The sequence below is a fragment of the Leptinotarsa decemlineata genome, unplaced genomic scaffold (assembly GCF_025532065.1).
Source record: "Leptinotarsa decemlineata unplaced genomic scaffold, Ldec_3_MD MMD2_tig00003557_RagTag_RagTag, whole genome shotgun sequence".
In the NCBI taxonomy this organism is placed as follows: Eukaryota; Metazoa; Arthropoda; class Insecta; order Coleoptera; family Chrysomelidae; genus Leptinotarsa; species Leptinotarsa decemlineata.
In genome coordinates, this window is record NW_027412590.1 from 1,642,230 (window position 1) to 1,657,648 (window position 15,419).

Here is a 15,419-nt window from a genome sequence, read left to right on the forward strand (position 1 = left end):
GTGCACCATCCTGTTGAAACCATAAACTTTCATGAAAGTGCCTCCAGGATTACGTCTGCTGGGAAATAAATTACGTAAAGTAGGTACGAGATACCCCCTTAAAAACTCAAGGTACTTTGCCCCGTTTAAATTACCTTCGATAAAGTAGGATCCAATGATTCGATTTCGTACAATTCCAGCCCATACATTTACCTTTTGAGGGTATTGTGTATGATGCTCACGCATCCAGTGGGTGTTTTCTTTTGCCCAGTATCTACAATTCTGACGGTTAACCTCACCATTTAACGTGAAAGTGGACTCATCAGAAAAAATAATGTTTTGTATCAAGAGAGGGTCTCGGTGACATTTATCCATCATTTCTTCGCAAAATTGGAGTAGTCTATCGGGATCATCTTCGTTTAATTCTTGCACAAGTTTGATTTTATAAGGATGCCATTTTTCAAGCTTCAATAGTTTGTGTAGGGTTGTTTTGCCAACACCGATTTCGCGACTAACTTTACGAACAGAAGTGTGCGCATCTTCTTCAAACTCAGTAAAACATCTAATGCTGTATCAGCATTTGCAGGGGGACGACCTGATTTGCGTACATTTGCAACCGTACCAGTTTCTCGAAATTTCGTTTCCAGCTTACTGACTATTGAACGCGTTATAGGTCTTTCTGGATATTCATCATCAAACAAATTGCACACTTCCATCTGAGTTCGCGATCTGTCTCCATACCCAATCATCATAAGTATTTCAAATTCTTTGTTTTACACTTAACTCCATTTCTACTTCCAATTAAATCTAAGCAATCATTCGAATATTCACGAATACCAAAAATATTGTAGTACTAAACTGTCACTGAACATAAATAAATTACTAAACAAATAATTATATTTCACAAATATCTAGACGACTATGTTTTTTATAAATGTAGATAAGAAATAATTTCTTTCATATTCTGTCTGCTAGACCACAAGTACCAATTGGAATCAACATGTGTGTTCCATTTAAAAAAAATGACGGTGACGTCATTACTCGAACGTAATTCACCCTGTATATTAGATTATTATTTTAAAATACGGTAAATTAACATCAAAAATCGACGTGTTTCAGGATTATGTCTTAAAATGACCTGTTTAGCTAAAAATAAATTTGTTCCATACTTTACGGACACAGTGTATATATGTATATATATATATATATATATATATATATATATATATATATATATATATATATATATATATTTATATATATATATATATATATATATATATATATATATATATATATATATATATATATATATGTATATATATATATATATATATATATATATATATATATATATATATATATATATATATATATATATATATATATATATATATATATATATGCGTGTCAACAAAACAAACACAACAGAATCCTTCTTCGGTTCCGTATATCCAAGATTTTTCATCCAAAAGAGCATATAATCGACTACTAACACTGACCAGGTTTTTCAGTATGCCACCGAAATATTGAAATCAATGTTTCATCAGAAAGCTAACTGAATAATTGAATTTTGCAACATTTGAGAGAGAAACGGTAAGATAGTGAATAAGCTAACTATGAGTTTGCCACCTCTCCAAATCCCCTTCAATTTGGGAATTTTAATCGTTGGTAATTTATCATTATTGAAGATCAAGAAGAGTTATCAAGAGTAACAGTAAGATTACGAAAAATTTTCAAAAATTGAGTGAATTGTCTGCACAAGAAAATATCTACTCTGGATATCCGTGAAATTTTATGTCGTGCGTCTAATTCCTAGTAATCCAGCACATGAACGATAATGAGAATATCTTCATGGAGTTCTCTCTAATTTTCATGATTGTTTGGATTGACACTTGAATTTGTTTGTTCAGAAACTTGTCTCAAAACGAAAATTTTCGTAATCTCTGTAGACGTTTGAGCCACAATTTTTTCAATTCTATTGTCTCTGTCATCGTGAAAAAAACAGAAGATAAAAAAAATCACTAGAGTATGTCACTGATGGTTGACGCAAAAAACTAAATAGAAAGCGAGAGCGCAGGTGTTTTTAATTATTGATTGAATTCAAATTTTCACTATTTAAAAAAGTAATCAGATTTGACCAATAATTTTTGACCAGATAAATTATTATCTGATCAATATCTAAATACTTTGACTTCATAGTATAAACATTAATGTATAATAACAAAGAAATGTGTGGTGAAAAACTTAGACGAGATTGGTATTGTTTACGGTATCTGGTAAGACGGTATGTCTTGCAACAAGATGTTTCTACGGTACTTGCAAACGATGAACTGTATTTTGTGTTACGCGGTAAGACTGTATGTCTTGTTACTAGTACTTTCAGACGCAGACTGAGTTGAATTTTCACTTGGTCCGATCCCCAAAATATTCCATTTGAGAGAGAGTAATTCAGAAGGATAGGCTGGAATTATTGTCACGTCACGTATTTCCCGAACATCTTTGAAAAAGGTCGAAATTCGGCAAACAGAGAAATTAGTGAAAATTTCACATAATAGCTGTCATAATTTCAAAAAGTTGGGAGAGCAGAAATATGTCACGCTATCTTTAGAAATCTCGGTATTTGAACCCAACTAATATAGCTATGAAGAAATAAAATAAACGGTCCTGAGAAAGTTAACAATATGCGTATAGATATGCCTTTTATTGAGGGTTGAATTGCAGATATACCCATCGTAAATAAATACCATACTTTGAAATTATCATTCGACCCAAAGGTCAAAAATGTTAAATCAAAAAATTATTAAAATAATGTAAAGAAACAGTGATACGTTTGAACATACTCCCCCTGTTGATAGGCTACGATCAATAACTTAATGTCTTTAATTTTTTGTTTCACAATCGAGAGTTGCCATAGGTAATATCGCGATACGTTTAACATTCCTGACGAATGAGGATTTAGCGGTTTTAACTAACACAGTACGCACAACACCATCTGCGCCAGGATAACACTCGATGATTCTGCCCATTACCCATTGAGCTGGTGGTACATTATCCTCACGTAATAGAACGACAGACTCCTGCACAATTTTTGGGCCCGGGTTTGTTTCAGTTTGAACAGTCAACTTCTGCAAATATTCATTACTCCACCAGGTCCAATGGGATAATTGGTTGTTAGGTTTTTTCGAATAGTCATAATTCGGAAAGTTGGTTAAAGAGTCACCTACTAAAAAATGGCCAGGAGAAAGAGCGATAGGATCAGAGGAAATAGCGGTCAATGGTCGTGAATTTAATATATCTTCTATCTCGATAATTGAAGTATTGAATTGCTCATATGTGAATAACCTGTCATATCTTGCGACCTTGTATAAATGTCTTTTGAAACTTTTTACAGCAGCTTCCCATAATTCACCAACGTGCGGAGTCTGTGGAGGGTTGAAATGCCATTGTATTCCTTTATCACTCAGGAAACCTTGGATTTGGTTTTGTGCCTCGAGTTCATTCATATTTTCTATGAACTCATTCAATATGTTATTGGCTTCAATGAAATTTGTGCCGTTATCGCTGTAGATATCTTGACATAAACCACGAAGAGAGATGAATCTCCGTAAGGCTGACAAAAAAACATCTGAAGTGAGGTCGGTGACTACCTTGACGGTAAGACATACAGATACAGCGACATACGCCTTTATTGACGTTCGGTTGCGGAATTTCTTTTCCTTCAATAGAAATGGTCCGCAATAATCAACACCAACTTGATTTAACGGCTTCGCAATATTTACACGAGCATGCGGAAGTTTGCCCATGATGCAATTAGTAGCTGGAGGATTAGCTCGGAAACACTTACAACATTGCCTTATGATTTTCTATACCTGGCTACGCCCATCAAGGATCCAATATCCAGTATACAAAGTTTGCTGAACGCCAGAATGCAAGTGTTTCTAATGAATATATATGTATAATGAATAGATTGGTTTCATGATTGTTTTTTGGTAATATGATAGGATGCTTAGCGTCATAAGGCAATTTGGAGAAATTCAGACGCCCCCCGACTCTAATTAGGCCTTCTTCGTCCAAGAAGGGATTCAGTTTGAGCAAGTTTGATCTAACAGTCCGCCATGGATCTCCAGATTGTAGGTTTTTGAAATCTTCAGGTAAGGATTGCAGTTGTATGCATTTGATTATGCGACTTTCTACCAGACGTAATTCATTCACGGTTAAATACTTGGGTGTAAATGTTCGCCTCGTGAAACGGAAACAATACGCTAATGTATGTATCTTTCTTTCAAAGGTAGAAAATCTCAACAATGTGGTGAATGGTGGCTATTGGGATTGTCGTGTGTCGATACATGCCGCTAATAATTCATTGGGAAGTTGGTTTGTATTTCGGCTACCCTGTGGGCGACAAAGACTTTCAACTGTTGCGGGCAAGTTTGTATCCAATGTAATACATTGGTAGAGTCAGTCCAAAGGAAAGTTTCCATCTCTTCCTGGAGAGCATTCTTCACGGTCTTCATCAATGTAGTCAATAACTGAGCTTCACAAAATTCAAATCTCGGTATTGTTACGGTTTTGATAGGTGCGACATGAGATTTGCCACATAATAATTGTGTTCTGACATTATGCTGTTCGTCAACGGTACGCAGATGAATACAGGCTCCTTACGCCTTCTAACTCGCATCCGCAAATTCATGTAATTGATTTTCCTTTACATCTGAAGTAACAATGGTACATGGAAAGGATATCAAATCAGGAGCTGGTAGTTGCTCACAATAGCTTTTCCATTCACTATGTAGATTGGTAGGTGAAGACTACATAATGATTTTGACCTGTATAATAACAAGTGCCAGTAACCCTAATGGATCAAATATTCTGGCTACCTCAGACAAAATGGTTCTTTTAATAATATTTTGCGATGTAATAGGATTCACAGTATATGTAATGGAGTCGGAACGAGAATCCCAATGTATGCCTGATGTCTTCAATGTAGCATCACCCAATTGCAGCCGAGGATTAACATCTTCCACAGGTATGTCTTCTAGTATGGAAGGATCGTTGAAAGTCCTTTGTCGCATCGTTGGCCCCGCAGTCGCTAGAATCCCTATCATCTGTTCAATTATTTCCTTGGCGGTAGATTTGTCCTTTGCTCCACTGAAAAATTCATCAATATGAAAGTCGGTAAATAACAATTGTGCGGCTAAAGGATAGGCATCTCCTTCATCTTCACCTAGCTGATGCAAACTGCGTATCGCTAGAAATCCAGCACAAGTCATGCCAAATGAGACGGTGTTTAACTCTCATATATGCATCTTAGATTCCTTGCATTTCCACAAGATGCGTTGGAATTGACGATCTTGTTTTCTCATCAAGAATTGTCGAAACATATGCTTTGAGTCTCCAGTAATTACAAAAGCGTGCTTACGGAAACGTATTAAGGTGGCAAATAACGGAGGCTGAATAATAGGTCCGGTGTATAAAACATCATCAAGCGATACACCTGTGATGGTTTTAGATGAGCATCAAATACTACACGCACCTTCGTGGTAATACTGCTTTCTTTTACAACTGCATGGTGAGGCAAATAATAACTATCCGACAGGTGTTGACTGTTTGTCACTAAAGACATGTGTTCCTGTTTTAAATAAACTTCTAATACTTCATCAAACAATTTTTTGAATTCTGGATTTTGTCTCAATCTATGTTCGGTATTTTCAAATCTCTTGAGCGTTGTATGGTAAGATTTTCCTAACTTGGGTGCATGCTGATTGAAAGGTAGAGCAACAACATAACGTTCATTTAGGTCTCGACTTATGTGGTTACGGAAATGCTGTTCGCATCTTTCTTGTTCTTGGGTGAATCTTTTTATTTGCGGGCATTCTTCTATTTTCCAGAATTTTTGAAGCTCAAATTGTGCGGCTGTAGTGGTAATATGGCATTTTGCGGTAGCAAGTATACTGGACGGAGGAGCTCCTCCTATTATCCACCCGAGTGTTGTTTTTTGTGAATATAGCTCCTGTTGACCAGAGGTTGTTAATTTAATTTGTCCTACGGATAATAGAGAAAGTGTCGTGCCCGCTCCTAATAATATGTCCACCGGTGCGTGTCAGTGGAAATCTGGATCTGCTAGTTTGATGTTAGCAGGTAACTTGATCAGTTCACGTTGAATCGGTTGATCTGGTATGATAAGTGAAATGTCTTGTACAATAAAAAACGTTAAAGTCTTCTTATAGGAATTGATGCGTGATTTAATAGTAGTCGTAGTCATTTCGGTACAGTAGGTAGTCATGGAGTTCAATGCACTCACAGGTATATGACATTTCGTCTTTTCCAATCGCAAAATGTCAGCAAGACGTTGAGTCATAAAATTCGTAGTAGAGCATGTATCGAGCAACCCTCAGCATTGTATAAGTCTTCCATCTTTGTCCAAAATGTCGAGTACGGCGGTAACCATTATGTCATCAGACATAGCATTAACTACGAGAGCTACTTGTCTTCGTTCCGTTAATGAATTTGATTGGGTCCGATTGCTCTGTTCGAAAGTACTTTCTTGAGATTGATGTTTGCCGGGGTCCTGTTCTGTGTGTACATGTAATAGAGTGTGGTGGTGTTCATTACATTTTTTACATGATATTTGTAACTTACACGTCCTAACTTCGTGATTTTTACCAAAACAATTGTAACATAAGCGTGCTTCGGATACAATCTTACGACGATTATCCGTTGACTATTCAGGAAATTTGCTTCAAGTATATAATAGATGAGGCATATTGCAAGCTGGACACCTCATAGCTCTGTCCTGATTTCCCACTTGACCTTGGGTAAATAATGATTGTGTTCTCACGTTTCTACCTTCAATTTTCATTGGTTTATTGTTCGTAAAGTCATCAAGCAAGGGCTCTGCATAGCTAGCTCTCTTTTCCAAAAAACTCAACAATGATTCAAATGACGGAAATTCGTCATCCTGTAGTGTAAATTCCCACTGCCATGCGTTATTTTGACTTACTTTTGATAGAATTAGGTCAACTAATGGTATGTCTCAAAACTCCATGGGGGCCTTCCAATTCTCTAATGCTCTGGTATGCTGGTAAGAGGTATCTACGAGTTCAGTGATAGCAATCGGTGTATCCTTTTGTAGTCGCGGAAACTCTTTCATAATGGACATGTGACGACGTGCCATTGATATTGCGACATCGTAATTGCCTTCAATGATTTCTAATGATTCAATGGTTCTTGCTGCCTTTCCGGTTAGTGATGATTTCAAATAGTTCAGTTTATTCACACAAGGTATCTGCTCGTTCACAATTACGGCCTAGAATAGACTGAAAAACTCGTTCCGTTATTCCGGAGTTCCATTAAACGATTTTAGCCTAATAGAAGGTAAATTGATCGCCGTAGGATTGGTCGCCTGGACGGGCATTACTGGTTGTACAATACTGACGTTGCTATTGGTTGGTGGACCTAACTTCTCCAGGAGTTTGTGCGCACGGGGCTTCTACATTGAAATCTACAAGTGAGTATACTGCGTTGCTCGTACTCTTCATTGTCTAAATCTTCTAAGCTGTCTTGAATCACATCGAACTTTTCGAGTGCCCTAACTGCTGTACCTGATGATGCTTGAATCAGATGTCTATTCGCATTATGTGACTCTTCATCTGCTTTGTCAAGGTTCTTTCTCAATATTGTATTAGTAGCTTAGGGATGACCGCGTTTTCTCTTCAATTTTGTGAATTCAGCCATTTTGATTCAGGTATAACAATAGGATTGGAAATACGATACGATAAAATGATGATTAATTAGGACAGTTATCACAGTATCAAGGAAAAACAAGGGATTGGCTTTTAGATTGATAAATGACCAACTTACTTTGTACTAGCTGCGATTCGAACTGAACTGCTTTCTGGACTGCGATTTGGACTGCAAACTGGACTGCGACTTGGACTGCAAACTGGACTGCGATTTGGACTGCAAACTGTACTGCGATTTGAACTGCGCCGTGGACTGTAGTGTGGACTGCGTTTGGAACTTTCAATAAACACTGACTGCACAATTATTAATATCCGGCTCGAAAAACCATGTTTTTTAATTATTGATTCAATCAAAATTTTTACTATTTGAAAAAGTAAACAAATTTCACCAATAATTTTTGACCAGATAAATTAATATCTAATCAATATCTTATTTACTATGAGTTTATAGTATAAACATTAATGTATAAAAACAAAGAATTGAGTGGTGAAAAACTAAGACGGGATTGGTATTGTTTACGGTATCTGGCAAGACGGTTTATCTTGCAACAAGATGTTTCTACGGTACTTGCAAACGATGAACTGTATTTTGTAATACGCGTTAAGGCGGTATGTCGTGTTTGAAGGTGGTTGACAATGTTTCGTGGTGTATTTCATCAGTTCGGACTTCCATTGTCTTATATAATGTAAATTGATTTGATAACCCTGAAAAAATCAAAAAGAAAATAACAATTTTATGAAACAAAAAACCGAAATTACAAAAAAATAACATACAACAACAACCAAACAAACCAGTACTTGTACTTCCCTACATCAGAGGATTATCGGAAAGGATAAGACGGATTGGGTTCAAGCATAACATCAGGACCTGCTTTAGATCTGGGAACACTATCCGTAGCAGCCTCACGACAACCAGGCCATCAAACGCAGACTGCGATTCCAAGAATTGCATTTACCGGATACCCTGCGAGTGCGGAGAATCATATATCGGTGAAACTAAGAGGCCATTGAAAGTTCGCTATGCTGAGCACAAGAAACACACAGCGAGAAGAAACCAGCAAATCTGGGATGGCAGAGCATATTTGGACTCATCAACACAACATCAAGTGGGCCCAAGCTGAAATCATCCACAAAGAGGAACACTGATTTAGGAGAAAATTTAAAGAAGCCGCGTATATGTTGTCCAACAATGCATTTAGTCTAGCTAGCGTAGAGATACGTAACATATGGAAACCTTCAATCAAGAGAAAAACGACCAACTCCTGCCGAACGGTCATCTCCCGCCAAAACCAATGAAGCGGAAAGTGGGAAGAGGGGATAGGTGGAAGCACTCGAATGACTTATAAATAGTCAGATTTCGGAGGAATAAGTCCAGTTATCACCCGAAGACGATTGTGGATACTAACTATCGAAATGTTGTGAAATAACTTGGTTTGAAATCTTTTAATTTCTGTTTTTTCATTTTCTGCTTATTATTTTTTTTTTCAGCTTTTATTAATATTTCAATTTTTATTTGTTTGTTTGTTGTTGCATGTTATTTCTTTGTAATTTCAGTTTTTTGTTGTTATTTTGTTGTTATTTTCGGTTAATCTTTTCGATTTCTTCAGGGTTATCGAATCAATTTATATTATATTAGAAAATGGAAGTTCGAACTGATGAAACACGGATTGTCTTGTTACTAGTACTTTCAGACGCAGACTGAGTTGAATTTTCACTTGGTCCTATTCCCCAAAATATTCTTTTTGAGAGAGGGTAATTCAAAAGGATAGGCTGAAATTATTGTAATGTCACGTATTTCCCGAACATCTTTGAGAAGGGTCAAAATTGGGCAAACAGAGAAATTAGTTGAAATAATTTCAAAAAGCTGGGAAAGCAGAAATATGTCACACTATCTTCAGAAATCTCGATATTTGAACCCAACTAATATAGCTATGAAGAAATAAAATAAAAGGTCTTGAGGAAGTTAACAATAGGAGTATAGATATGCCTTTTATTGAGGGTTGAATTGCATATATACCCATCGTAAATAAACACCAATAACGTGAAATTTTCCAATTTCAAAATAACAAGAAATGAACAATAAAGTCTTTGAGATTATCATTCGACCCGAGGGTTCAAAAATGTTAAATCTAAAAATTATTAAAATTATGTAAAAAAACAGTGTGAACAGCAGCTATGGAATTTTCATTATCAAGCGAAAAATAAATTTCATTGAATTGGGACAAATCGAAATAGTATACTATTATGAGTGTCACTAACAATTTAAGAAGTGCAATTTTACCAGCAGTCATGATTATATCTAGAACGCGTTTCAAATAACGCAGAATAAAAATCTATGTGATCGTTGCACATACAGCAATGTGTCTAGCATAACAAGTGACGAAAATAATCCGTCGTAGTGTCAGTCAATATATTTTTACGATTGGAAGTACAACAATATCATTTTATAACATTACAAATATATCAATACGTCCTAACTTGAGTAAACACAACCCAATATATAGCATCATGGAATTGTTTATAACTGACGTCGTGTTTCTCAACGATATAAGTTCCAACTTCTTCTCTCTTTTTCTCATATACAGCTTTATATTAACGTATGTGTTTCATAAGCTCTTATTAATCAAATATGGATCAGATTTTCATTTTCCTAAATGAAATCACAAATAAGCGCCTTTAAATTATAACACAAAATTATTTCAAAAGGAAATGTTTTGCTATTGAGAATGCGCGATGGAGGTGCGCGTATGGTTGCATCTGTATTTTTTGGAATGAGAACATATATGTGCTGACTGGAATGCAAGGTTCACAAAAACTGAAAAATTTCAACGATTCAACAAAAATGGGAGTTTCATGCAGCTAATGTTACAAATTGATATATGACAATTTCACATTCAGCTCGGGGGACTAATTTATGGGTACCAACTATGCAGTGGACTGTATGAACATTGCCTTTGAACATTTTTCGGAAATTCATCAAAAACGAATTGACTATTGGTCGATTATTGATCATCGGTAGATGATGTAAAAACACTTTGACAATCGTCTTCAGCTCCAGCAACTGAACGAATGCATCGGAACTGTTATCAATTGGGATGTATTTTTTGGATGAATGAACATTATTCTGAATGCAAAAAAAACTTTTCATCTTAAGTAAGTATATATACACGTTCTAAATAATAGCATAAGTTCCTTATGTGAGAATTGTCATTTCAATGCATAATTGTTACGGAATAATGAACTACAATATTCACAAAACTAACGTTACTGATGATAGGTCTGAAATTTAAGAGGTTTAATACGATCCATATCTACAGAGTTTCCATTGGGCTCGAAAGAAATATTCATCACTTCAATTCATGTTACAATCATCATTAACTAGTCATAACAAACCTAGTATTGTAATGAATTCTGTAAAATCAATACAGATAGATATAAAATCTCACAACTAAAGTATAATGTATTTTGGATATCTCTTTTTTCAAATAATGAACTTTATTTTCTTGATAGCTGATTTTATGTAATTTATGTTTCTATTTGAAATATTCGAAATATTCGAAATATTCGAAGCCAAATTACTATGTTGGATATGACACAAAGTAATGGACAAGAACATAAATTGTTAGAATGAGATTCAATACAAAATTTCATGCAAATTGAAATTTATATTTGCGGAAGTTGAAAAATCACATATCAATATCAAGGAAATGATTAAAATTGAATTGTTCATGAAATATCTGAAAAATACTCTGATACCCCTTTCAGTATCTGTTTGTGTTTTTGCAGATATACCCAAAATGTTGAACCACTAAATTTGAAAAATTATTGATGCCTCAGCCTCAATAATGAATTTCTATCATATTTTTTAACATAAAGATATTTGTTTCTATCACAAAATATTATTGAATGAGACCGAAACATCGCCTAACAACATTTTTTCTGGAAAATGAAGTGACAAATGATCACTGAAATATGACACCAATTTTTCCACTTCAAGCCGTTTTTTTTCCACCGCCAACAAGAAGTTTCATTATTCATATTTTCATAACCAGTCATTGAAATATTTCGATCTAGCTAGTTCGTGTGACATACTGTTCTCATGTATTTGCCCAGCTTCAATTTATTAGAAAATCATACACAAATCATCGATTGTCAACCAAAGTTTCCGTCAGATCAATTGAACAGTATGTTGATTGTATTTTCTTCCAACTGATGTTCAACGTGATACTCCTAATTGACATGAGTTTTTTATTTATAAACTAAATGAAATAACTCAAACTATACATGCTAAGTGGAGCTTACCACAATGTGAGAGTGAAAGTGACTACGGAATCAGTTACTCGTTTCTAAAATTATTGCACACTAATAGTTTTTCTCAAATATCTTTCACGTTCAGATAAAAGTCAGTCACACATTCATTATATGAATTAATTTTGAGCACACATAGATACGTCAAACGAAATGAAGTCGTAAATCGGAATAGTTTCAACTTGTGTCGGCAGAAAGCATTCCACCTATGGATAATTAACGGAACAATTCAATATATTTTGTTTAACTATTGCCATGCTCAAGACTCCTCAGCCTTTCGAGAAGCGTAATTTCTTCATGAATTTATCCCTCATAAATATCGTTTGTAAACCAGTAAATCAATGTTTAAACTTGATTCATTGAACTGACATAACATTTTTTTCAATAATAAACCGATTAGTGTAAGGAGCGCATTACACCACAATAGTACAAAATATTATCAGTTACACTTTCAATATATTGATGATATTGATGATATTGATCACAAAAATTTGCTCACGCACTCACCTTGAATTTTATCTGGTGGCTGAGATGGGGCCGTCTTGGTGCATTCAATGATGATCGTCCAACAGAGAACACAGTATATCCAAAACGCAACGAACATTGTCCCGCGAGATATATGATCTTACGATTTAATCACATTTTTACGTCCACAATTCGATCAGGCAATCGAAGTAACACATTTAGACGCCTGTAAGTGTACTCTGGGCTGAACAATAAACTCTGATCCAATTAAACGATAAGGTGTCTGTTGGGTTTCCTAGAGGTCCTTTGAATTCATTTCCTCACGAAGGTTTCTACGGGCAGGATCCGGGAGTTTCCTGGAAATTAATATATTGCATTAGATCTTGTCGCAATTATTGGAAGGCTTTTCAGAGTTCAAGCACTAATGGATATTGATTAGGCGAAGTCAGTTTACGATGTACCAATTCAGATATTAACTGAGTTAGGGTTGATATGTGTGAAAAATTTAATTTTGCAAAATAAATGAAATGAACATCTTTGGTTTTATCTAATATATTGGTCTTCCTTAGTAAAAATTAATGTGAATCTGTCAAAGAATGAATGATCGTACAACAAAATCATCAGGTGTAAGGATGTAATATATTATCCTGCAGATACATTCAAACCTGAAAACAAACATTGATTCAATATGTCATCATCTTCTGAGAAATAATAACGGATATAGCTCACATGAAGTAATATAACAATAAAGATTTTAAATATAACAAGAAGTGCTGGCCCCGAATTACTACATGGTCTGGAAAGTTTCAGGCATAACACATAGATGGCGCAAGTCTTATTGCATCCACCACTTTTTCAGCCAATACTGACCTTCAAAAGGAATCTATTGAAATTTCATGATTTCTACTCATAAGTTTGTAAGTTAGGGTACTGAAAGTGACACTACTTTTGTAAGTTAGTGTACTGAAAGTGACACTACTTTTGTTATTTTCAAAACAACATCTATGTGTGGAGATACTAGAAAAGTCCGTCATGAGATTTGATTTTTCAGGAACAAAATTTAGAAAAAGTCACGTAATGTTTTTGTGGCGTATTTTTATGTTTCTTTTTACTTCCAGTCGAAATACTGAATTTAGACTCGAAAGAAATTAATTCAAACGAGTTGGCTCTATAATTTCTTGGATCTCTGGAATGTTCTCATGGATAATTTTTTTATTCTAATATTGTAGATAGTTTTTTTAATTCTTCTAATTAGGAAGCAAGGAAAACTGAACGTGATACTGAAAATCAAAGAGAATGATATAAATGGTTTCTTTTTCAAATAGTTTATCAAGTATTGGTGCCACGTTCTGAGAGGAAAAAAAAATTGAAACAGTCATGTAAATACAGGGTGAACTAGCTATAAAAAACGTTTAAAAAGGATAGAAACTGTTCTTATTTTTGTCAATTGTGCTAATCGTCTCATAGTTTTTTGTCCTTCTATAATAGGATGGTACATACGGGTTGTCCCACCTTAAATTAAACTGTTGATGATTTTGTTGTACATATTTTAAAATGAAGATAGCTGAAATTAGTTCATTCAGGTGCTACCTATAGCTATCCATACGGGGATTAAATAGTAAAGAATATCGGAATATCGTCCAAGTTTTGTTCTTGACAGATGATTATTTTCCTAGGGTTTTTTTTGTAGGGAACTTCAATCCAGAGTTTTAGACGTTTTGGTAATCGAAGATCAATTCATATACGAGGTTATCGAAGAGTTAATCTCACCTTCATACGGAACGGTTCATGGTCATCAGCACGAAAGGAAAGAAGCTACTGGGAGATTTCGATATCATCATTAGTCCACTTACAACCACCGTGGGAATTCACGCAAGTTATTGCTTCTTTCTATTGATTTATTTTAGTGCTTTCGTTTTTTTTATTGCAAGGCGGAAATTTAATGTTTTTTTTATGATTTTTGAATTGCGCATACGCTTGAGCTCTCGCGACGCATTATAACTTGTTGTCGACATTTGAATTTCTGCAACAAATTCGGGTTGGTGTGTTATTTTGAATAGGTTGTGATACATGCCTTTCTTTTTTTGCTGAATCCACATTAATTTACCGATCGTTTCTAACCGTGGTACCTACTGTTTGGTGCTTATATGTATATATGTCTATTTGTAGAATAATCTTTTACAATCCCGAAAAATAATTATTGATCTACGATATCCGATATCCGATATATATATATATATATATATGATTTGTTTTGTCTGGTCTAAAGTGTATAATCTACTTGCTGGAATTGCTTAGACTTATACCTCATATAGATACAAGTGGTTTCAAGTTTGGAATAAATTTTCAAACCGGTACCTGTTGTTTCATATCATTTGGTAAGTTAGTGGTATTGACACATTCAGGGTGTTTGTGAGGCAATTTACCTGGCGCCCATTCATTTTTTTTTTGAAATCTAAATCTTGAAATATCTTTCAAGAACCTCTCTTCACTGAGACTAGTCACAAATACCCACCTGTCTCGGGTTGAGTTGACAGGTGACTTGTACCCTTGTCATCGATTGGTAAGGTTACAAGTTGATAAACTTGTGCGAGCAAAGGACTAACGAGGTCTTACCTTCTAATGTGTGATTCCTAACACGGTTGCAGAATCATCCCCGCTTCAACCAGATAAATTCTCTCGAGAAAAATATCTGGTTAAAGCAGGAATCGAACCCACGATCTTCCGATCGTGAGTCGAGCGCACTACCACCGCGGCCAATTCCACAACTGTTCTGTTTAACATCTTTAGCTACCGACCAGAAGGATCTAGATATATTGGGATTGGCAAGCTGTTCATTCCTAATTCTCTGATTGTGAAGTTTTTTATTTTTATTTTTCCAAGTTTGCAGCTGTTGCGAGCTTTAACAAATCTAGTTGAGTT

The 15,419-nt window shown here is 35.1% G+C and overlaps 1 protein-coding gene across 1 annotated transcript in view; it reads right to left on the minus strand.

Moving 5' to 3' along the window:
- LOC111512315 (alkaline phosphatase) overlaps positions 1 to 15,419 on the minus strand; it is a 952,023-nt gene that overhangs the window by 844,033 nt on the left and 92,571 nt on the right. Inside the window, exon 2 of the mRNA XM_074178167.1 lies at positions 12,540 to 12,853. Coding sequence (XP_074034268.1) covers positions 12,540 to 12,636 — 97 coding nt within the window. The 5' untranslated portion in view covers positions 12,637 to 12,853. The remainder of the gene's footprint in view (positions 1 to 12,539; positions 12,854 to 15,419) is intronic.